Source organism: Chelonoidis abingdonii, chromosome 2 (assembly GCF_003597395.2).
Source record: "Chelonoidis abingdonii isolate Lonesome George chromosome 2, CheloAbing_2.0, whole genome shotgun sequence".
In the NCBI taxonomy this organism is placed as follows: Eukaryota; Metazoa; Chordata; order Testudines; family Testudinidae; genus Chelonoidis; species Chelonoidis abingdonii.
The window spans coordinates 104,588,762-104,612,297 of NC_133770.1; the positions used below are offsets into that span (position 1 = coordinate 104,588,762).

The following is a 23,536-nucleotide window of genomic DNA, read 5'->3' on the forward strand; positions in this document are numbered from 1 at the left end:
TAGGCTCCAGGGTGAGGCCAGAAATGAGGCGTTCAGGGTGCGGTAGGGAGCTCCGGGCTGGGATGGAGGGAGATGAGGGCTCTGGCTGGGGGTGTAGGCTCTGGAGATGAGGGGTTTGGGGTGTAAGAGGGTGCTCCAGGCTGGGACCGAGGGGTTCGGAAGGGGATCAGGGCTCGGGTAAGGGGGAGAGGCTCAGGGGTGCAGGCTCCAGATAGCGCTTACCTTTAGTGGCTCCAGGAAGCAGTAGCATGTCCTGTCTCCAGCTCCTACAGTCCTCAGGCACTGCCCCTGCAGCTCCCATTGGCCACAGTTCCTGGCCAATGGGAGCTGAGGGAGGGCCCTTGGGGTGGGGGCATCATGATGAGCGGAGCCCCTGGCAGGCTGGATTTGGCCTGGGAGCCGTAGTTTCCCCACCCTTGCTCCAAATGAAACATTACTTTAGTTCTTTAAAGGTTTCTCTTCAGATTCTTCGCACATCACCATTATTCCTTTGTCTTGCAAAATTTTATATTTTCCCACATAAACATTTTACCTAAGAAGTGCTATACTTCCACCTTTTGCCCAGCAGAGGCCGTTGTGGTGCCAGAACAGCCATCTGCCTTTATGCCAGCTGCTCTAGTGCCACAGTGGACTGGTAACGTGCACTGCTTTTGTGCAGGAAACACCGTTCTGTATTGTAATTTAAATGAATTACACAAAGTTCTGTATTAATATTCCTAGTAAGGAATTTTTTTATTTTATTTTATTTTTTTTTTTGGACAAATAAAGTTACCAGAATCTGTTTTGGTGGAGGGTCTATATAGTAACAAATACTTGCTGACAGATATTTTGAAATAAATTACCAAAATAATCGAATCTGGCATGATTATATGGTGTTATTTTGACAAATAAAATATACAGAATTATCAAATATTGTGTGCAGAATTTTGAGGTGAAGAATTCTCTCAAGAGCATGTGTATATATAATATATATGCGTGCATTCACGGGTGACCAGGGGATATGTTCTCTAGAACTTCAAATAATTAATTCAATAATTCCGTAGCACTTCAAATAAATACACATTCTAAATCAGGGGTCACAACCTCAATTTACCTTAGGGCCACTGCCAGTCCTCAAATCCTCCCAGAGGGCCAATGTTACTCATGCCGTTCAGAACCCATCCCCCAAGAACTCCACCCCTGCCTGCCTAAGACTCTGGGATGGAGTTTGGGTGGGGGAGAAGGTTTAGGGTAGGGGATTGGGGTGCAGTCTCTGGGAGGGAGTTTGGGGCAGGAGGGGGTGCAGGCTCTGGGAGGGGGTCGGGGGTGTGGTGCTTACCTAGGGCTTCAAGACAGGGCAGGCTGGGGGGCCTCTACCCACTTCTGCCCCCAGGCACTGCCCCCTGTAGCATCCCATTGGCCACAGAGGTGCTTGGGGCGGTGGCAGCGTGCGGAGGCACAGCCCCGTCCTGCCCCTGGGCTGCAGGGAGGGGCCGGCAGCCACTGGAGCAAGCAGGAAGATGCCGCTCAGCTCCGCTGCGCTGCTGGGGTCCCCGAGGGGGGAGCGCCCAGGGGCAGCAGGTGTGGCCACGGGAAAGGACCCAGCCCCAAAACTGCTGGAGCCCCGCGGGCCACATTAGAGAGACTCTCGGGCCGCAGATGGCCCACGGGCTGGGAGTTTGAGACCCCTGTTCTAAATAATGACTATTGCTCACCTCCATTTTCTCAAAACAGAAGGCTTTTTGACAAACAGTGTAATAACTTGGAAGACAAGTAATAATTGCTTGAAGCACTTTCGCCTGGTCTACACTTCAAAATTAGATCAACCGTGGTATATCACTCAAGGCTGTGAACAATTTTGCACCCTGCGTAATGTAGATAGGTAGACCTTACCCCCCGTATAGAATTCATCCATCTATCTAGCTCAGGGATCAGCAATCAAGGGATGTGCTGGCCACTGCTTCCCAATGTGCCCACTGGCCTGGAGCAGCGAACCACAGCCAGTGTGAGCCGCGATTGGCCAAACCTGCAGACGCAGCAGGCGAACAAACTGGCCCGGGCCGCCTGGGTGCTTACCCTGGCAGGCCATGTGCCAAAGGTTGCCGATCCCTGATCTAGCTACTGCCTCTCAGAGAGAGGTGGATTAAAAATATTGATGGAAAAACCCCTTGTAGTATAGATACTTCCTACGGCACTACAGTGGCACCACTGCAGCTGTACCACTGTGGCGGTTGTAGTGTAGACATGCTCCAAGTCATGAAATACTTCACCACTACCACACCATACTGGAAGAAAGCTTAATACATACTGTGTTCTGACTCCACAGAAGTCATTTACTGGAGAACATTCTTAATTGAACCTTTGAAATGAAGGAGCATCTTGATTCCCAAATGATCTGAAATATTTAGGAATATGCCTTAAAACAGCGGAAGTAGTCAAAAATGGTTATTTTGCCAAATCTCTGTCTAACATCTTAACACAACACAGACCAATATGGGTATAAGCCTGATGGATGAAATCATTCACCCTCACAGTATGTTAAACGTTTCAGTGAAAAATTAAAGAAAAATTGTTTTCGTCCAAAGGAAAAAAGAAACACTTTGCTCAAGGTGCTCAGTTTCTCAAGCTGCAGAACTGGATTACCAATAGTGTCTCAATTGCATGATGGGAGACAGTTGAACTCTGACCCACAGCACTTAAAATAGATCTTTTTAGGCACAAGAGCGAGAATCTATACTGTATTCAATAAATATGCAGAAGTTTTCATGTAGAAACAAATAAATTCAGTTGTCATCAGTCTCCCCTTCCAATGATTTCTGTTAAACACAATGTTCGTAAGAAATGTGAATTCTGTCCTACTCTGACAACACTAGAGTGCACCAGTCAAATATATCAAAAGTACAAATGGTTGACATTTAATTGGAGGAAATTACCACACAGAACAAACTAGAAAAAATATTTTTATCTGCACCATAGAACCTGGGGGATATAACAGCTTTAAGCATTCAATCTGCTTTTTGAAATTCAGCCCTATACACAAATCTTACATTTGATTGTGGTACCAAAAAGCATGCACAGAGCCTTAAAAGAAATAACACACAAGGTCCCAATCCCAAGGATAATGCAATCTTTCATAAAAATAGTCCCTCATGAAGCCAAGACTACTCACGTGACTAAGAATTTCTCATGTAAAGTTTTCTAGATCGCCCCCCCCAAGATAAAACAAATGGAATGGAATGCTTATACATATTAAGATTTGAGATTGCTTGTCTCTGAAAGTACAATTTTGTTTCTTTAAGTTATATCAAATTGTTTTGACAGAGGAATTGAAGATTATGAAAAGATGTACACTTTGAAGAGGGATATTGCATGGTACATAGAAATTGTTCCAAGCATAGAAGAAACATAATGGGAGAAGGAAATAAAGGCAACACAAAGTGGAATTGATAGAGCAACGGGAAGATGTGAACATATAGAATCACAGAATATTAGGGTTGGAAGGGACCTCAAGAGATCAAAGGAGAATAAGCAACTCATCTGTTTCTGGTTTTACAGAAGTTTTAATGAACTAATTACTGTGCAGATTTTAAAAAGTCATAATACCCTTTAAAGGGTCTAACTGTAGACAGTACCTTGTGTCACCTCACTTGCATATTTACAAAAAAAATACATCAGTCAAATATGCATGATGTCTAAAAAAAGCCATGTAAAAAATAGTAACCTTCTGTAACTGTTGTTCTTAAGAGAATTGTTGCTCATGTCCATTCTAATGTAGGTGTGTGCTCACCCGAAGCACTGCCACCAGAAAGATTTTCTGTCAGTGGTATCCCTCAGAACGGCTCTGGTGCCCCCTAGAGTCGTGCCTTCATACCGCCAGTATATAGGGCCCTGCCAACCTACCACTCCTTCAGTTCTTTCTTGCCAGCTAACTCTGACAGAGGGGTAGGAGGGTGGGATGTGGAATGGATATGAGAAACACATCTCAAAGAACACCAGTTACAAAAGTTAGTCACCGTTTTTTCTTCAAGTGCTTGCTCACGTCTATTCTAATGTAGGTGACCCCCAAGCAGATGTAGGAGGATTTGAAGTTCAATGACAAGCACACTGCAGCAACACTCTGCCGAATCCAGCACTGTCTCTGGCCTGCTGAGTGATAGAACAGCGAGTTGCAAAAGCATGGGCTGAACACAACACTGCCACTCTAAGATACCCTGGATGGGAATGTGAGTCATGAATGTAGCTGAAAACACTAGTGCCCTTGTGTAATGTGTCATCAGGGCAGAATCAAGGACTTTTTCCGAGGTAGTAGCACGTATGGATACAAGAAGTGATCCACAAAGAAATTCTCTGGGTTGAGACTGGGAGACCTTTCATCTTGTCTGCCACCGTCACGAAAAGCTGAGTAGTTTCTTAAACTATTTAGTCCTTTCTATCTAGAACACTAGCACGTGCCTAACATTTAGTGAATGAAGCCGCTGTTCCTGCCTATTGGCATGTGGCTCTTGGTAGAAGCATGGCTATTGTGGAATTCCTGCACGTTGAGGAAGAAGGCTGGGTGAGGGTGCATTTGGACCTTGTCCCTGAAGAAAATCATGCATGGAGGTTCTGAATTAAGGGCCCTAACCTCAGAGACCCTTCTGGCCAAGGTGATGGCCACCAGGAAGGCTAGCTTCCAGGACAAGTACAGTAGAGAGCACATTGCTAAGGGCTTAAATGGGGGACTACATCTGTTTCATAGGAAGGTCTACTCCATGAGGGGTCTCCAACTCAAGATGAACCAACCACCACTATTATTTGAATTCTTGGGGAACAATGATCAAGTTTAAGGAATTGCTGCCACAGTAATCCAGAGCCAAGTTTTCAGCTCTGCTCAAGAAAGGTAAACCAGTTGTGAAAGCATCCCTCCAAGTGGCATTAGATGGGGCAGATTCTGCTGCACAGACCATGGGTTCGGCTGTGGTCATGAGCAGAAACGCATGGTTGCAGGCCTCAAGCCTTCCACACCAAGTGCAGCAGACCATCCAGGACCTCTCTTTTGAGGGCATGTCTTTCTTTTCAGAGGAGACAGATCTAAGCTCCAGAGCTTAGAAGATTCAAGGGCTACCCTAAAGTCCATTTTCCTTTGCTTTTTCTTCAGCACCAGTGACTGGGAGCAGTGCTGCCACTGAGGCATAAGCCTCCTCCAGAGAACTCTGGCAGTGCCAAGAGTCCAGGAACACGGACAAAGAGTCCCTTCCTTGATGCCAAAGATGCCGAGCTGCACTGCCTGTCTCTCTGAGAAGCCAGTGCACTTCTGAGGTAGAAGTGCTTGGTGCAGAGTCGGTGTGGCTCAGCTCTGAGGGGGGATGGAGAGCCACCTCCATAAGGAGGTATTTACATCTCCAGTCTCTGTCCTTTATGGTTTGGGGTCTGAACCCTTTACAAATCCTACATTGCTCCACAGGTGGGACTCCCCAAGCACTTAAGGCAGCTAAAATGGGGGTCACTGGCAGGCATGGGCTGATGGCAACCCATACACACCTTAAACCCCAGGGACCCACACATGCCCTAGTACCGGGGAAGGGATGACCCCGACAACCAGGGGTCTAACTACTAAGTAACACTAAATTGTAAATTCTAACTACTATCCTTAACTATATACAGGAAAAGGAAAAGTCCACTGAGAGTACTTGTGCAAAAACAAGGACGATCAGAGTTCCAGAAACCATCACAGGCAGTAAGACGAAACTGAAGGGGAAGCAGGGCCTTCTATACCGACGTTATGAGAGTGCAATTCCAAGGGGTACCAGAGCCGACCCGATGGATACCACTCAAGGAAAAGCTGTACAGCGGCAGTACTCAGGGCAAGCACACGCCTACATTAGAATGGACATGAACAAGAACTTTAAGAAAAATTGAAATTATAAAGTATTTCTAAATTTCAATGACTTTGTCAAGTCCGTATTTGATATAGCCTTATTTGGCTGCAATAAAATGGCAGTATATTCTCCCCCAGTCAGATTAATTTACACACCTAAATAAACCGCTCAAGTATTGGTATCTCACTTTCCTAAGCAATTAATAGTTCATTGGACAGATTACGCAAATTCAATAAAATAAAGTGAAAAGTTCTTATCTACAGTATTTACAGCATGAACAGTATAAGACTTGTAACCTTAGATGCACCACTGATTTCACCATTCAGAGAGACGTATACCATACAACATTATATATTTAAGACTAGTCAGTTTACATGTGTGGGATGAACAAGGAACTTTTGTCTCATGAATGCAGATCTTTAATGTGTAATATATTATAAGTAAAAGGCCAGTAAAATAGGGAGATGAGTTCCTCCTATACAAGTCTACTATTTCCCACTTCTGCAGTTTTCCCTTGCACAGGGAGAACCAACTAATCTGACGTAAGTGCATTCATAATACTTATGGAAGAAGGTCGCTATGAAGAGTTCATATTACTTAATCACCCAGCAATTTCATGGACAGCTTGTTCTCTAAAGTAAAGATTTGGCTTTTTACGACTAGCAATTGACACCTGTACCATTAGACGTCCTCAATATGCATTTTCCTAATGCTTACTGGTTAACCTTTTACGTCCCTAATACCTAGGTCTGTGACACTGTCACACAGCCTGCTAGCACCAGCCACTCCTTCAATACTTTACAGAAACACTTAGGGCAGGGGTTACCAAACTGTGGGGTGTACCCCCATATGGGGGTGTCATAAATAGATAGCTAAGGGTTAATGTTTCTTTTACCTGTAAAGGGTTAACAAAGGGAACCAAACACCTGACCAGAGGACCAATCAGGAAACCGGATTTTTCAAAGTGAGGGAGGGAACTTCTGTGTGTTTTGTCTTTGTTCTGCTCTGTTTGTTTTTCTCTGCGCTATGAAGGGAAGAGCTTTTTTTTTTTTTTTTTTTCCCTATCTCCAAGTTTCTTTCTATCCTTCTGTTCCCAAGTTGTGAGTACAAAAGGAAAAGCAATAGGTTATATTGTATTTTGTATTTTACATGTGTGGAGTTGCTGGAATTTTAAATTGATATCTTTTTGAACAAGGCTGATTATTCATATTTCTTCTAAGCAATAGCCCTGTGTTATGTCATCTTGATGCAGTGAATCTATGTCATGTGTTTTTTTCTTTCTTTTTATATAAAGCTTTCTTTTTAAAACTTGTTGGATTTTTCTTTCCTAGTTAAGGCAAGGGGATAGGAATCTCTGTGCCAGGAGTTATGTCTCTCTCAGCAAAAGACTGGAGGGGGAGAAGAAGGAGGGGGAAGGTAAATCGTCCTTTCTGTTTTGTGTTTCAAGGGATTGAAGCAGGGAAATCCCTAGTTCCCAGGGCGGGAAAATCTGGGAGGAAGTAAAGAGCAGGAAGGGAAGTGGGTTATTTCCCTTTGTTGGAGGCTCAGGGCATCTGAGTCTTGGGGGTCCCCCAGGGAAAGGTTTGGGGAGACCAGAGAGTTTATCAGGTACTCAGAATCCTGATGGTGGCAGCGAGATAAGATCCAAGCTGGTAATTAAGCTTGGAGGTTCATGCTAAGCACCCAAATTTTGGACGCTAAGGTCCAGATTTGGGACAGAGGCTTATTACAGGGGGCACGGAGGAATGTCCAAGGGGGTGGAGTGGGGCCCAGGACAAGCCCATGACGGGGTGGAGAGGTACCACCACCCAGTCCCGCTCTGTTCCCAACCCCGCTCTTGGCCCCCAGCCCCTGCTCCCGGCTGCGGCTCCACTCCCAGCCCGGGGAGACGCGGACACATTCTATTACTTCTAAGGTGGGTGGGGAGCATGAGAGGAAAAGTTTGGGGGCCCACCGATTTAGGGTATGTCTACACAACAATATAAACCTAGATTTAATAGGACTCGAGTCAACTGATCTGTCTGGGAATCACGGACTTAAGTACAGTATCTACACTGCATTTTAAACCTAGATTAAGGATTTTCTGACCCACACTCGAACCTTGGGCTCTGGCATCCACACTGCAGTGTACAGACCCAAGCCAAAGTAACACTATCCCAAAGTGTCGACATTCTAGGCCTATTAATTTGTTGCACGGTGGGGAAATTCTACCGCCCACCCTGCTTCCTAACTGTGATGGTGCTATTGATGGGACTCAGGAGCCTATAAGGAATACAAAGTACATAAATGGCATAATTAGCTCCTTTGTTGGGTATCTCAGTAGAACAACAGCAGTTTGAGAAGGTTTTATACTGAACTACCATCTAACCTGAAAATTGAGCTCTCTACCTCTAGGTCAGTGGTCCCCAACGGGGTGCCCGCCGGGGCATTTACGTGCGCCGACCTAGTGCTCAGCAGGGGAAAGAAGCTGCAGCCCTGCAGTTGCCGGGGACAGAGAACTCCAGCGCTGCGGGCGCTGGTGCTCTCTGTCCCAGGCAGGCGCGGTGCCCGCCTAGTACCCAGAAAGGGAGAGATACCAGGGCCCCCCCGTCTGCTGGGGACAGAGTACTCCGGGGTTGCAGGCTGCACAGCTTCTCTCAGGCTTCTCCCTGCACCGCCCAGAACTGCCATCAAAAAAAACCAACAAAAAAATACTCCGCCTCTGCAGAATGGACCGACTGCTGCCCCGTAGCATGTGCTGACACAGGCATCTGCTTGCTCCACTGGTGCCTGGAGCCTGTGCTGTATGTGAGTATTCTTCCTGCATTGATACTGCTGTTTTCTTGTGCTTTGAAATTTTATTTATTTATTTTTTTTAACATTTTGCTCCAAAATGAGTGGTTCAAATAAGAGACAACGTACATATTATTTCAACCCAGAGTGAGAAGAATATTAAATATGATGTTTTTCATATTAATGTACAAATTCAAAATAAGCCTTGAAAAATTGTTGGCGCTTGCCACACTCTTCTGAAAACACGAATGCGCTACTGGCCAGAAAAAGGTTGGGGACCACTGCTCTAGGTGGAGTTATATTGGCAAGAAAACGTTCACGTGCACCTGTTCTGAGGTTAATTAGAACATCAGTCTCCAGGTCTGTCAAACAACAAAAATGAAACTTTGCAATTCTAAGGTGTTTTTGTTTGGTTGGTTATTTGTCTGTTATGAAGTATGACATAAAATGTAGGTTTTAGAGGAAAAATGCATACACCCTCTCAGTCTGGCTGCTGCTGGCTGCAGAGTGATGAAGTGCAACACCAGAGTTTGGAGTGCAGTGTGCTCCAGACTCTCCCCCAATCCATTATCCCTGCCTCCACCGCACGCCAGAAGTCATGGATAAGGGATTCCTGGAAGGCTGTGGGGAAGGTTCGGGTCCGGTTCCCATTCACCACCCTCACACTGCATTCTGCCCAGGCACCTCTGCACACACAGCCCCAGGGAAGGCAGAAGCCTGGGAGCGTGGGACAGACAGCGGCACAGGACCAAGCAGCTGCCCAGCAGGGAGAGGAGGGGAAGCAGCAGAGCTTCCAGCTCAAGGATGATCCCCAACATTCTGAGAGCTGGAAGCCACATTCTCCCTGTCAGCTTTGCTTCCTGCTCTGAATGAGCTCTACATGGCAACAAGGAGCCAGGGTCGCCACCACTGCAAGAGGCTGAGGAGAGGTTTTGGGACTGGCTTCTACAGGCTGCCTGGGCACCCCTGCACATGCAGGCCTAGGGAGGGCACAGGGGGGCCCAAAGAGCAGAGCAGGGACCAAGTGACTGCCCTAAGTGGCTGAGGTGTTGGAGTTATCCTCCTCCCGCTATGTTCAACCAGGAGCTCTGCCACTTCACTTCCCTGCAGGCCAGTCACTTACTTCCCGCTCTGCTCTCTGGTCCTTCCACCAAAATCTTGTGACCAAGAGACAGCTCTTTGCAAAAGGCTTCTTCTGATCCATCTCCTTTGAGACTTGCAGGCTCTCTGATAGTGTGCTTGCAGACTGGTGTTCAACAGACAATGCTGACTGACCTGAGCTGCTGCCATTTGCAAAGGAAGGTGTGACTTCTGTTTGCAATAGACTGCACCACAGATTGTCAGCATACAGAGGACAAAGTAAATTGCCCCAAGCAGGGTGTATAAAAATCAATGATTTTTTAAAAAAAAAAAAAAAAAAAAGATTTTTTTTAATTTAAATCACTTTTTTTGATAGGTTTTTTCCTCAAAGCATTTTATCTAAATAAAAAGTCCTAAGTGTGAAGCGCTGGGAGGGAGGGGGAGGAGCGGGGAAGCTCCACTCCTCCCCTACCCCCCCCAGAAAACCCTAAGCACCGGTAGCGCTTAGGGCATTCGGGGTGGGGATGCAGCGTGCTCTGGAGAGGAGGTGGAGTAGGGATGGGAAGAGGTGGACCTGGAGTGGAGCGAGGACAGGAACAGGAGAGCCTGAAGCATTCCCGGCAAAGACGGCGCCTGTTCTTCTCCAGGGAAGCTGTCGCTGCTGCTGCAAAGGTGCTTCCTAGCATCCTAGCTTGTAGCAGGCTGTGCCTGCATGGGATAAGCCAGGGTCACTTTGTACAGTATATAATGCCTTTTGTCTGCCAAAAAAATTTCCTTGGAACCTAACCCCTCATATTTACATTAAATCTTTTGGGAAAATTAGATTTGTTTAACATCAATTCACTTAAAGTTGCATTTTTGAGCAACATAACTACAACGTTAAGTGAGGAGTTACTGTATAATAAACTTTAGAGCTAAGGGTGAACCATTCAAGAAATATATGTTTTGCTGATGTTGTTTTCAAAAAAGTCACACAAGTGAACTAGTGGAAGTCACTTAAGCACTTGGATTCAGAGACTGTTGAACTGATAATCTCATTTTTAACAGCAGTAGCTTCTTCTGTCAGTATATGAAGTATATTTTCTTCCTTTGGACTAATTTATTCCAAAGTGAGAAATCGTTTGAGACCTGTAAAAGCAGAAAAGCTTGTTTTTCTTTTCCAGATTATGAACAAACAGGAAAATGAAGGAGAAGATGACTAAGTTAGCAGCAGAAGCCAATATTTTAAGTTTCTCATGTCTGACAGTCGATTTAATTTTTGTTTTTCGTTTTTTAATTCATTTAACTATTTAAGTTAAACAATTTTAACAAAAACAAAACTAATTTTAAAAAAGCTTGAATGTTTAACTAAACACAAAAATTTATATGCTTGTTTTGTTAAAATATTATGTTTGCTGTTCAAGGAAAAATAAATCCAGAATACATAACGTTGTTGTTTTAGTTAAATAAAACGATTTAAATGTCTGTCTGGTGATGTTCTCCTACTAAGATAGCACAGCAAGAAAATCCTCCAAATATTAATGATTAGCCTATTGAACTGGAGATAGTTCACCTTTCAATGACTTCATAAATATCTGCTTCAATTACCTTTGGTAAATGAAATAACCATTCATTTTCTGATATAGATGTAAAACTAATCTGAAAAGTTTTCAGAATAAATCATTTTAACAATGTATAGTGTGTACCTTCTAAAAATGAAACCTACATCTATCTCTGAATTGTGAAGAATATGTATTAAGGTTATAATAACCAACAAGAACACACTTTTATGTAGAAATCCATGATTATATCAAGTCTTCCTGACTAGTGATTTAAATCAAATCAACCCTGGCCCCAAGGAACTCTGGGACACATCTAGAAGGCTTCTGGGATCTGAGTTAAACTGGTATCGCGTGCTGACAGGTAAGCAATAGGGCTCAGACCCTAGGTTCCACAATTGGTGTGTGGATCCAAGGGGGGTTTGGCCTGAGCCCGGGGCCAAGACTTAGCATATGTCTACTCCAGCTTCAGCTACAGTTTCAGCTTTCCTTGTCTGGATCCCAACAGTTCTCTCTTTTGCCATCTCAACTGTCCAAATTAAAGTGTAGCAGTTCATCTTAAGCCATTCGCAGGAATACACTGCCCTCATCTCAAATCTTCAGTAGGTGTTCATGAGGGCAGACAGAATATCTATTTCAGAAACTAGTATAAAGTTTCCCTCTTAAACCATGATTCAGCAAAGCACTTACACATCTATTTAAAATGAATGCATGCTTAACACATGCTAAATAGTGACTAATGTCTTCATATTCTTCCATGAATTTGCCTTCCCCTCCATCTTTCTATTCTTGCATCCATTCAATACTTTTCACATCAGGCTTTTTTCCCTCCTTGCACCTCTCTCCAAAATGGGTGGTAAATCCTATGTCTACCGTCATGTTCCCTGCTCCTTTTCCTCTCCCCTCCCCCACCCCACCCCACTATTTGGAATTATCTCTTGGACCCTGACAACATTAGAGTAACTCACCATTTGGTCCTCCTAGAAGACTTGTGTGTGGATGCAAAGTGTTTTATAACTGTCAAAACCATGTATAAGGTTCCAAATATCATCTGGATTAGGCTGGCTGTCAACAAGTCTAACCACTATTAGTTTAGCGGGACGGGGAACAAAGGTTGCTGGCAAAAGCACAAAATGCTTAAACAATCCCTCCAGGACTCTACCACATCAAACTGGTGGCGCTTTCAAAATCTCCTAGAATTCACTACTTCTGGAAGCTATCCCAGGACCTCTGAGACAGTTACACTGCGTATGAAATTGTTTAGAGCACTGCTAGTGTGGATACAGGGCAAAACTGCAACTCATCAGAACCCAAATCAGAGTGGCTACTATGGACACACTGAAACACGTGTTTAAACAGATTCTGTCGTACTGTTTTAACAACAATGGTTCAGTTTTCTAGTGCAGACACTGCCTTGGTGCCTAATGAGGCCCTTCAAAAATGAGCTCACCTAAACTCTCTCTCTCTGCCCATTCCATCCTTATAAGAGCTGGTAAACAAATTTTTGCCTGGGTGGGCAAAAGTTTGTAAAGAAAGCCTAGCAGACTCCATCTTTTCAAATCCTTCTTGCCTATTTATTTCCTCACGCTCAATCATTCTATGTGTCATAATATCTATAAATGCTACCTGTAACCTATTATTTCCTTTTATTTACATATGCAGATTACAATTAGCTGTAAAGTGTCCCATGATGCTATTTATGCATCATGCAAGCAAACCTCTATTAAAGTTATCCTCTTTACTACTACTGCAACAATTCTTATTAAAAAATCCACAATAATGCTCTAATTGCACCATGGGAATGCAACAGTATCTAATAATAAAAACTTTCCCTAGTTTTTAAAATTTACCAACTGAAATATCAAATATTTATTATATACCGTAAGCTCGCTGGGAAAGGGTCAGTTTGTACAGTGCCTAGCACCATAAGGTCCTGGTCTATCACTAGGGCTCCTAGCAATCACCATAATACAACAATAATGTTTGAGACTTATAGCTTAGCCTCTTGACATGTTGGAAAGTCAATATATGTCCAGCCACACTAGACAAGTATAATCAGCTTGGAAATTGTTAACTCTGAAGCCTAATTGTGTTCACTTGAACACCTGTGTTTGTCTGGCTAGATGAGGACTTAACAACATTGCTTTTTTACACTGAAGGTTATCTTCACAACCAGAAAGCCTAAACACTTCAGATGTTTGCAAATTAAATCTTAGGATCTGACAAAAAACACTAAATATGGCCACACCTTCAAATTCAAGAGATCTACTTCCTGAGTATTTGCAGTAATGTCTAGACTAGGATTTAAAGATTTAACATGTCTTCAAACTAGTGTTGCTGAAGTCTACATTGCCTTGTCTATGACAAAAAATTAGAACACAATAGTCAGAACCTTTAAATCTCAGTATATATGCTGCCTAACTGTAATGATGTAACGGGCACTATATTTCAGTCTTCCTTGCTTTGTAATGTTATCAGAGAGAACTGATTTCTATTCTCAACCTTGCTAACTAAATTCCAGTTGAAGTCTTTAGTAGTTCTAGTGAGAGACAGAAAAGAAAACAGCTTGACCTTCAAGTTCCCAGCCTCAAGTTTACAGTGTGGAGTTTAGATAGATTAGACAGATTGGATAAACTACGCAAATTTGATTTGCAAGTCAGTGATAAAGTGGAATTCCATAAAGTCACTTTTTGGAGTACAGCTATATTTTAACATCCCTGTGAGAAACCCAAATCCTACAGATTTCTATTAACGAAAACTGGGATCTTGAATATGGCATAGTTCTAAGACGACAATTGTTGACACCTCATGTAAAGCTTTAAAAAAAAAAAAAAAAAAAAAGTAAGTTTAAGTAGAAACTTTCATCACTGTCCTCTAATTACTAGGGACATTTTTTGTGAAAACAGGATTTATGTTTCTTAAGAATCTATCTTATTATTTAAAGATAAACCCTTTATTTGATGTCACAATCATCTTCACAACAGCTAAGCAATAGAGGATTGTCTCTTTAGGTGAAAGATTAAAAAACACATCAGAAAACAGCTGAACTTTTTATTAAAAAGCCTATTTACATGCAAGATTCCACACTAAAATACTGCAGGAAAAACACAACTAAGTGTGCTATATTGCAGAGTTGCTCATGAGGTATCAGCAGGTCTTGAGTATTCAAATTTTAACAGACCAAATTGAAAGTACTTACAGTACAATGCATACAAGTACTCACCCTTCACAACATGCTTTCTGGTTACCACAAATAAACATTCCAGAGGCTCCCAATTTGATATGGACACTTGGGATAAACAGAAAGAGTGGCCTTTTAATTAACTCTTACAAATTACATTCAGATTCTAGAAAGCATTACACCCCAGAAATCAATATGGAAATCCCAGTTTAGAAATTCGATAGAATTCCCACTACGTATTTTAATCCCTGTACATTTATACACTGATACATCTGTATACAACAACATTCAGTGAAGTAGCACAAAAGATGTATCAGTGAAATTCAAATATAAAAATGAAGTCTTTCAATGACTTAATTTCTGAGATGGAAGAGAAGAGAGATTTGAACTCCCACCTCTCTAGCTCTATATTGTATTGTTCCCACTCCAGAACAATGTGGATGGTATTCCAGAATGAGGAGATAGAAGCCACTGGAACAAAACCCAAATTAATTTACATAAACACACCTACAAGCTTTTTTTCTCCTTCTCACTCCCAATAACTTCTGAATCACTGCAGGCAACTGTTAATATCAAACACTTCAAAATAATACCAGATCACACAACAATCTTATTTTGTCATATTTACCAGTCACTCTTTTGCGCTTACAGTTGTAATAAAAAGGCAGCTCTTTCTTTCCATTACCACCCCCTTACACCTACCGAAATGACTCAAGACAAACCATGATTTTAGTAAGAGCATGCCTCATGTTCAACACACTTCGTTCTAGAATCACAGTCGCCAGCCCATCTGAACTTGCGAAATGCCATGCAATGCTGTGGAAGACAGGGACCCACTACTGTCCTTAGAAGTTCACTCGAGTTGCCTTTGGGCAGGTTTGCCAGTAAGACCATCCCACTGCCTTTGCATTTAACATCCTTCCTGCACCCGGGATTTTCATATACAAAGAGAAGGGAGGAGGAAAGTGGAGAATCAAGAGCGGCAACTCGTGTGAAACAGCAAAAGAAGGAACAACCCACAGACAGCTCCGCATTGAACATCAGCTTCCGGGAGACTATCTAAGAGCACATGAGACTCAAGTGCCCAAATCTCTCCCCGTAGCAGGGAGGCCCCCTCGTTTGGGGAGATTAATTGTATTTTTTCTCGTCTCATCCTCAGGGAACGAAGGATTTTGTGGCGTTTCAATTAGACTGTTTAAAACCTCGTTCCCCTTTTGAGGGGGACTGAAGAGGGAGCGCGGGGCTTCCCCGCGGTCAAACTGCCCCTGCACCCGCCACTAGTCTGAAGTCAACGGGGAGGTCTGAGGAGGAGAATCACAGACGTATTCCCCAAGGCGCCCGCTCTGGCTAGGGGTCCAAAGCGGTCCCAAGCCCTCGGCTCTAGTCCCGCCTTTGTCTCAGCCGGGTCGGTCCAGGGGGGACCCCTCCGCCAGGGTGGGCAGAGCCAACTTAGACAAAGGGCGCTTCACGCTCCGTGTTTCTCGTCAGCTGTCACCGACCGGCAGAGCGTGCCCCGCCGCCGGCCGCTTCCCCCCGCGGCCCGCCACCCTGTTCCCCGGGGAAGGGGGGTGAGTTTCCGCGCGGTTGGGGCCCCCACTCCTCATTCTGCTCCCCCCTCACTCCTCCCGCCGCCGCCGCCTCCTCCTCCTCCTCCTCCTCCCACAGTATAAAGGGCGCCGGTTATAAAAACGGCTCCCGGCTCCCGCCCGCTCAGTGCCGGTCGCTCGCTCGCTCACTCACCACCCCAACCCCCGCCGGTGCTGCCGCCTCCGGGTCCCCTCTCCGCTCCACTCTGCCTCCGGCCGCCGGATTCACCCTCCCGGACCGAGCGCCAAACCCGGCGGCCCAATCGGCAGCGCGCTCATTGGCGAGAACCAAGCACCGCCCCGATTGGATGGACGTGGAGGGGCCGCCTGAGCCAATCGGCAGCGGCTAGAGGCGGAGCCGGGGGCGGGGAGTTCGCTCCCCACGTGCGGGGGGGGAGGGGGTGGAAGGGCTCTCTTTGTTCTCGTGCTGGCTGGGGTGATGGGGAGTTCTGTGCTCCTCTCTTAGTCCTCGCGCGCTCCTGAGCCCCCTTGGGCGAGGGAATCGGGGCGCGCGGGGAGGGAGAGCCTGGAAGCCCGCCTTGGCTGCGGGTGAGGAGCTTGGGGGTTGCTGAAAGAGGAAGAGCCCGGGAAGGGAGGGGCAGCCCTCTTCGGCGCTGCTGAGAGTTTGAATCAGTTCGAAATTGGGAGCTGTAACGGTTTTAACTGTCATGCTTCTGCGCGCGCGGGAGGGAGGGAAGCGCGGGGAGCTCAGCAGTCCCGCGTCCCTCACTGCTGCCTGTTGCTTCCCACTCTGAGGCGGGCGGTTCAGAGCTTGGCGCGCTCCGCCCTGGATCGATCACAGCCCCGCCTCTGACCTTGGCTTCGCTGAACCCGTTCCCAAACCAGTTCGGCTAAACCAATTGTGGAGCCGCCCTGTAGCTCCCTGGAAGGCAGCCGGACCTGCCGTGACTGAGCCGGCTTCCAGAAGCAGCTGACTTCAGTAAAAATGGGTCAGGCCATTCAAAACTGCATCTGTGCCAGGCCTCTAGTGGGTGTGGATATGGCCTGTCTGATCAAAAACTTGCCTAGTGTAGATGGGCCCCTTATCATCTCTGCTCTGTCCTTCACCTAAACCAGGGGTCCCCAACGCGGTGGCCACGGGCACCATGGTGCCTAACAGGGTGTCTAATTGTGCCCATGTACTGGCTGGCAAACAAGCATTTGCCAAAATTCTGCTGACAAGCTGTGTCATCCAGAAGCGTTGCCACCAAAATGCCACCAATTTTCGGCAGCATTTCAGTGGCAATGCCTCTGGATGATGATGCTTGGCATTTCAGTGGTGATGCCTGTGGATGACGCAGCTTGTTGGTGGCATTTCGGCAGATACTTGTCCACCGCCAGGGTTCTCCGTGGCTCGTCTGGCACCCGCCAGATGAAAAAGGTTGGGGACCACTGACCTAAACCATACAGATAACCACTCCTTTCTGTCTTCTGCATGTTCTGTCCACACCTTCTTCCATGTGGTGCTCTCTGCCTGTGAACCACAGCCCACCAGGTCCTCCCCTCACATGTTAACAAAACCACAAAAATTATAGCATCAGCAAGATGTATGGTCCACCTCACTGCTCAGTCATGGGGTTTTAATTATATCCTCTCTGAGGGTATTGCCAACTCCTAGCAATGCTGCTATCTTCCCCATCACTCAGACCCATAATCTGGTCTTCAGCTTTAACTTGCCCTCTCTAGATCCTCACATCCAGGCTGTGTTTAAATCTAGCTGATTCTACATCACCTCCTTTCCAGTCCATCCACGCAAGCACTTAGGGAAGGGATCATCTTTTTGTTCTCTGTGTGTACAGTGCCTCACACACTAGGGTCTGGTCCACAACTGGGAATCCTAGGTATTATGAGAATCAAATAATAAATAACTATAAAATTCTTTTCTAGGCTCTCATCATCTTTCATCTCAATTACTGCAACATCTCTTCTCTGGCCATGACAAATACAATCTTGCCCCATTCATATCAATTCAAAATACTGCTGTGAAGGTCATTTTCCTAGCTCAGGGGTGGGCAAACTTTTTGGCTCGAGGGCCACATCTGGGTTGGGAAATTGTATGCAGGGCCATGAATGTAGGGCTGGGGCAGGCGTTTGGGGTATGGGAGGGAGTGTGGGGTGTGGTGTGGTGTGCAGGAAGGGGCTCGGGTTGGGGTGTGGGGTATATGAGAAGGCTCAGAGCAGGGGGCTGGGTTGTAGGAGGCGTGCGGTGGGGGTCGGGGTGCAGGATGCAGGAGGAGTTCAGGGTGTGTGCTCTGGCCTGGCGCCGCTTACCTGGAGCAGCTCTGGGGTGGCAGCGGAACACAGCGGGTCTCAGGCAGAATGCCTGCCTGCCCTGGCCCTGAAGCAGCCAGCACCACGTCCTTGTGGCTCCTCAGTGAAGGGGGGCAGAGCTCCGTGCACTGCCCTCACCTGCAGGTTCTTCCCCCAAAGCTCCCAGTGGCTGCGGTTCCCCATTCCTGGCCAATGGGAGCTGCAGGGGGTGGTACCTGCAGGCAATGGCAGCGTGCAAAGCGTGCTGCCACCACAACCCGTTGGGCTGCAGGGACATGGTGCTGGCCACTTCCAGGAGCGGCGTGGGGCCTGTGGTACCACAGGGGTGGCAATCCCGTGGGCCGTATGCAAAGCCCTGATGGGCCAGATCCAGCCCACAGGGTGTAGTTTGCCCACCTCTGTCCTAGCTTGGCACTTTGACCATGTTACCCCTCTCTTTGTGTCCATCTGCTGGCTCCCCTTTTGCCATTACAACAAATATAAGCTTCTTGTCTTCATTTTCCAGGCCCTTCATAGCCTATCCTCACTATACTTATAATTTCTCATTCACTTTAGGACATTTCTTATTGACAGCCTGTGGTAAACGTTTGTCTCAAATCTGGACTTAGAGTTCAACATCTGAGTGTTTACTGTGAACCTCCCCCAAGCTCACTACCAGCTTGGGATTTTACTTCGCTGCCACCCAGATAAGATTAGGCTCTTATCAGCCTGGGTTCCCCAATACTCCTTGGGGGCCCCCTGTGGCCTCCCAACTTCCTTTGGAAGACCCCCCGACTCAGAAATCTGAGTCTACCGGTAAGGGGAAAGTCCCCCCTCCTTCCCTCCTCCGGCGTCCTGCTCTGAGCCACTGGGAGGAATTGATGCAATCTCCTTTACATCACAATACAAGAAACCTTGTTCTCCTTTCTCTCAAACAGACAGTTTCAAAACACAGGGAAACTAAAGTGATTCTTTCTCCTTTTCCCGTTAGCCTGTTTCCGCCCTGGGACGATAGGAAAGTCAACACAAAGTGTAAGGCTCCTCCCCCCTCCCGTCTCCTGTGAGGGAGGACAGATACCTGGTACAGAAATTTCTATCCCTTTGCCTCACTAGGAAAAGAAACTCACAAGGTTTAAAAGAAACTTTATATCTAAAAAAAAGAAATTACAAAAGAATATACTGCATTAAGAGATCAATACAGGCTCTTGCTTATAAGAAAATATGAATAAAAACAGTTGATTTAAAGATAGCCCAATTAAACCAGTCCAGCAAATCAACACCCTGTTAAATACAAATCCAACACATCACAGCCGATTACTTTGTTTCCTTTTTACTCACAGATGTTAGTAGAAATTTTGAAAGAAGATGAGTTAGAAGAAAGCTTGTTTACTCACAGCCGAGGAAAACAAAAAGACCCAGAACAAAGCCAAAAACCTCCAGAGGTTCCCACCCTTACTTTTGAAAATCCGGTTTCCTGATTGGTCCTCTGGTCAGGTGTTTGGTTCCCTTTGTAACCCCTTTACAGTAAAAGAAAATTAACCCTTACCTTACCTATCTACTTATGACACAGCCACATTTAGGGAGGGCAGGGGGACTCTCCCCCCAAGTTTTGTACCACATTGGGGTGAAGTTTGATGCCCCTCCTCTGCCTACTGTCCTGTGGCACTGCCATCTGCAGCCACCACTTTGCCTCTGCTTCCTCCCACCCTCTGCCATGGAGCCACAGCTGGCCACACTGTTTGGCACTGAGCGCCTGGCTCCTGTTCCACTATGCAAAGCCAGGCAGAATCTGATATTGAGATGTCCCCCTCCCTCCGCCCATCATGTTCCTGGGCGTGCAGAGCATGTCTCTCACCCAGCCTCTGTCCCGCAGAACTGCCCCCACTATGCCAACTAGGGACTGAGCAGCACACAGCCCGCCCTGCAGCAGCACCATCTTGGACATGAATTTGGGCACACACAACCTCCATTATCTACAAAAAAAACCTAGAATTTTAATGTACCTCAATATTCTCCTTTAAATATTGACATTGATAAACTGGAGAGCATTCAGAGAAGAGCCACAAAAATGATTAAAAGATCAGAAAACATGATTTACAATGATTGATCTCCTGGAGGCCATTTATTTAGTTTAACAAAGAGACAAGTAAGGGATAACTTTGGTTATAGTCTATAACTATCTACATGGGAAACAAGAAATATTTGATAATGGGCTCTTCAACTGAGCGTAGAATGGTACTATAACTTGATCCAATGGCTGGAAGTTGAAGCTAGACAAATTCATACTGGAAATTTTTAACAGGGTAATTAACCATTAGAATAATTTACTACAGGTCTTGGTGGATTCTGTATCACTGGCAATTTTAAAAGCAAGATTGGATGTTTCACTAAAAGGTATGCTCTAGGACAGGAGTGGACAAACTACGGCCTGCGGGCCGGATCCAGCCCCTCAGGGCTCTGCGTTGCCCTTGCCTCCAGGCACCGCCTTCTGGAGCTCCCGTTGGCTGGGAACAGGGAATCGTGGCCAATGGGAGTTTGTGGAGAGGTATCTGGAGGTGCGGGCAAGGGCAGTGCACGTACAGCCCTCCGCCCCCCAGCCCCCAGGGGCCGCAGCGCTTCTTGAAGTGGCGCAGGGCCGGGGACAGGGCAGGCATGCAGGGAGCCTGCCCTGGCCCCGGTGCGTGCCGCTAGCACCCCAGAGCCGCTTGAGGTAAGCGGGTCAGGAGCTTGAACCCCTCCTGTACCCCACCACCCAACAACCTGCCCTAAGCCCCCTGCCTGCACCTCATACCCCAACTCCCTGCCCTGAGCCCCCTCATACATCCCATACCCCTCCTGCACCCCAATCTCCTGCCCTGAGCTCCCTGCTGCATTCTGTACCCCTGTGTACCCCAACCCCCTGCCCTGAGTCCCCTGCTGCACCCTGCACCCCTCCTGCACTGCAACCCCCTTCCCTGAGCCCCCTCATACAGCCCACACCCCTCCTCTGCCCCAATCCCTTGTCTTGAGCCCCTTTCTGCACACCACACCCCCTCCCACATCACACACTCCCTCCCACACCCCAACCCCCTGTCCCAGCTCTGCATATTATATTCCCACCCAGATGTGACCCTCGGCCCAAAAAGTTTGTGCATCTCTGCTCTTGGAATTATTTTGGGGAAGTTCTATGGCCTGTAGATCAGAGGTCCCTTCTGGCTTTGCAATGTATTAAGCTATAAATCCCTTCTTAAAACTCCTTTAAGAGTTAAGAATTAAGCAGATGGTGTGCTGAGATCACAACCTATCATATTGACCAGCACTGTGTCATTGTTTTCTTGAGCTCCATTGTTTGTCTGTCTGTCTGTACCCACTGGTTGTCTCTTCTCTTATACTTAGATTGTAGACTCTTTGGGGCAAAGACTGTCTTTTTGTTCTGTTTGTACAGTGGCTAGCATAATGGGATCCATGATCCATGTCTGGAGCTCCTAGGTGCCACTATAATATAATATAATATAATATAATATAATATAATATAATATAATATAATATAATCAAGAGTCAAGCCCTTAAAAGCACAAGCTTGTTTTAAAATCATTCTTTTCTTTTAAATACTACATTTTAGGTGCTTTTTATTTGCCTTATGGCTGCTTCAGATTTTATTTTCTATAACCATGAGGGCTAAAAACATACTTTAAAAAAAAGTCGAGTTTATTATCCAATCACATGATTCCAACCAGCAGTTGGGCCTTTAAGAAAAATACCAAACAGCATGAGACATTCAATAAAATCACAAGAGTTGGCAACACTGATTTTATATTTTGTCTTTAGCTCGTTATCTTGTAAGTAGGTTTATCCAGTAGTTTACTTTAATTTTAACAACTTTTTTTGCAAGCATAGAGTTCAACAATATTTGAACTAATTTCTTCTCATAGTAACATGTCAGTGATAGATTGCCCTATCCTTCTTTGAATTCCTGAAATGACTGACAATTTCAAAAGTTGTTGTTCAGGTTTAAAACCACCAAAACTTTCACATTTGTAAAATGTGATTTATTTATTATTCCTGGATATGAAGTTATTTAAATTACCCCAAGATGGCTGCCAAATTCAAGATGGCTACCACATTCCTTTACTGTTTAGAATGTATACTTTATTTTGATTGTCAGAATTTTATTTCATGATCACTTTTTAGTTTTGTTTTCAGTTAGGAGGTAAAGGTAGTCATTATTGAATAAGTTTTAAAATAATGGATTGTAATTGGCTTAGTCACATGATTCAGTACATTAATATTACAGTATATGTACTGTGAATTGGACCTCATCTCAGCACAGATGTCATTCCACTTTCTATCTGCAATTGAATGGAATGATTTGTGTGTCCATTACTTTTTGAAAGCAACTAGTGCTGACTGGGAAATTAAATATTACCAAACACTCTGAAAGACTTGGCTTTTGGGGAGTGGTGGGAGGAGTTATTTGTTTCTGGTTTTGAATAAAAGAATCTTTCCATCTGAATTCAGTTCTAACATTTTTAAATGTTAAATTATATTGGAAAACAATTGGAAAAAAATCCAAGCAGACTTTCTGATCACCCTCCCAGTCAGTTTCAAACAGCTAACAGAACGTTGGCAGCTGTTTGCTGTGCACTCAGCAGAGCCACCCCAGTGACTTTTTTGTTTCTAACTTATTTTCATGGTGGATGAATATCTGTTTAGCTAAGAATCTACTTCACAAAAAAGAAAACATCTACAAGACACTCACAATGTAACAATTACTAAGGAAATGTCTGACAAGAATTTGAACTTTGATATTTTGAGGAGTTTTTCTTTGAATTTTAGTTTTAAAAACTCTATCAAAATAAAACTATGTAAAAGTAGTACATTTTCAAAAATGTTTAAGTTCGAAGACATTTATAAATTAAATGACAATGTCAATAAAATCAGAATCTGGAGAAAATCAGAATGGGATATGGCAGCCTTCTGGAATTGTTTAAAACATTTTTTTCTTTTTTCTATCAATCACATAATCAATTTTATATAAAATATTGAGTATTAAAGGGCCTGATACTGTTCCCCTTGACATCAATGACAAAATTCAAAATGGCTTCAATACTATCAAGACTGGGTCCAAAAACACCAATGAAACATCTCTGTTTATATTTGTATATGTGAATAAAATATTACTGCTGAATTTTTTTGATTAGACAAGAGGAATAAGAGAGACTTCTCACCAATGCACATGACCATAAAAACCAACTGTTTTGAAAACAACCACAAAAAAATTATTTGTGATCATTTACAGAGGAGCATACAGAT

At 45.0% G+C, this 23,536-nt stretch overlaps 2 protein-coding genes across 5 annotated transcripts in view; one reads left to right on the forward strand and one right to left on the reverse strand.

Annotated features, from left to right (window-relative positions):
• Window positions 1-16,255, reverse strand: part of EZH2 (enhancer of zeste 2 polycomb repressive complex 2 subunit) — an 86,850-nt gene extending 70,595 nt beyond the window's left edge. For 3 of the 4 annotated variants that reach the window (XM_032782097.2, XM_032782096.2, XM_075062603.1), the window contains exons 1-2: window positions 16,149-16,255; window positions 14,451-14,516 (exon numbers count right to left, since the gene is read on the reverse strand). In XM_032782097.2, the coding sequence (XP_032637988.1) occupies window positions 14,451-14,488 (38 nt within the window). In that variant the 5' untranslated portion in view covers window positions 14,489-14,516; window positions 16,149-16,255. The remainder of the gene's footprint in view (window positions 1-14,450; window positions 14,517-16,148) is intronic. The other variant, XM_032782098.2, reaches the window with a different exon arrangement.
• The window catches only part of CNTNAP2 (contactin associated protein 2), a 2,322,964-nt gene that overhangs the window by 1,992,790 nt on the left and 306,638 nt on the right, over window positions 1-23,536 (forward strand). The window lies entirely within an intron of this gene.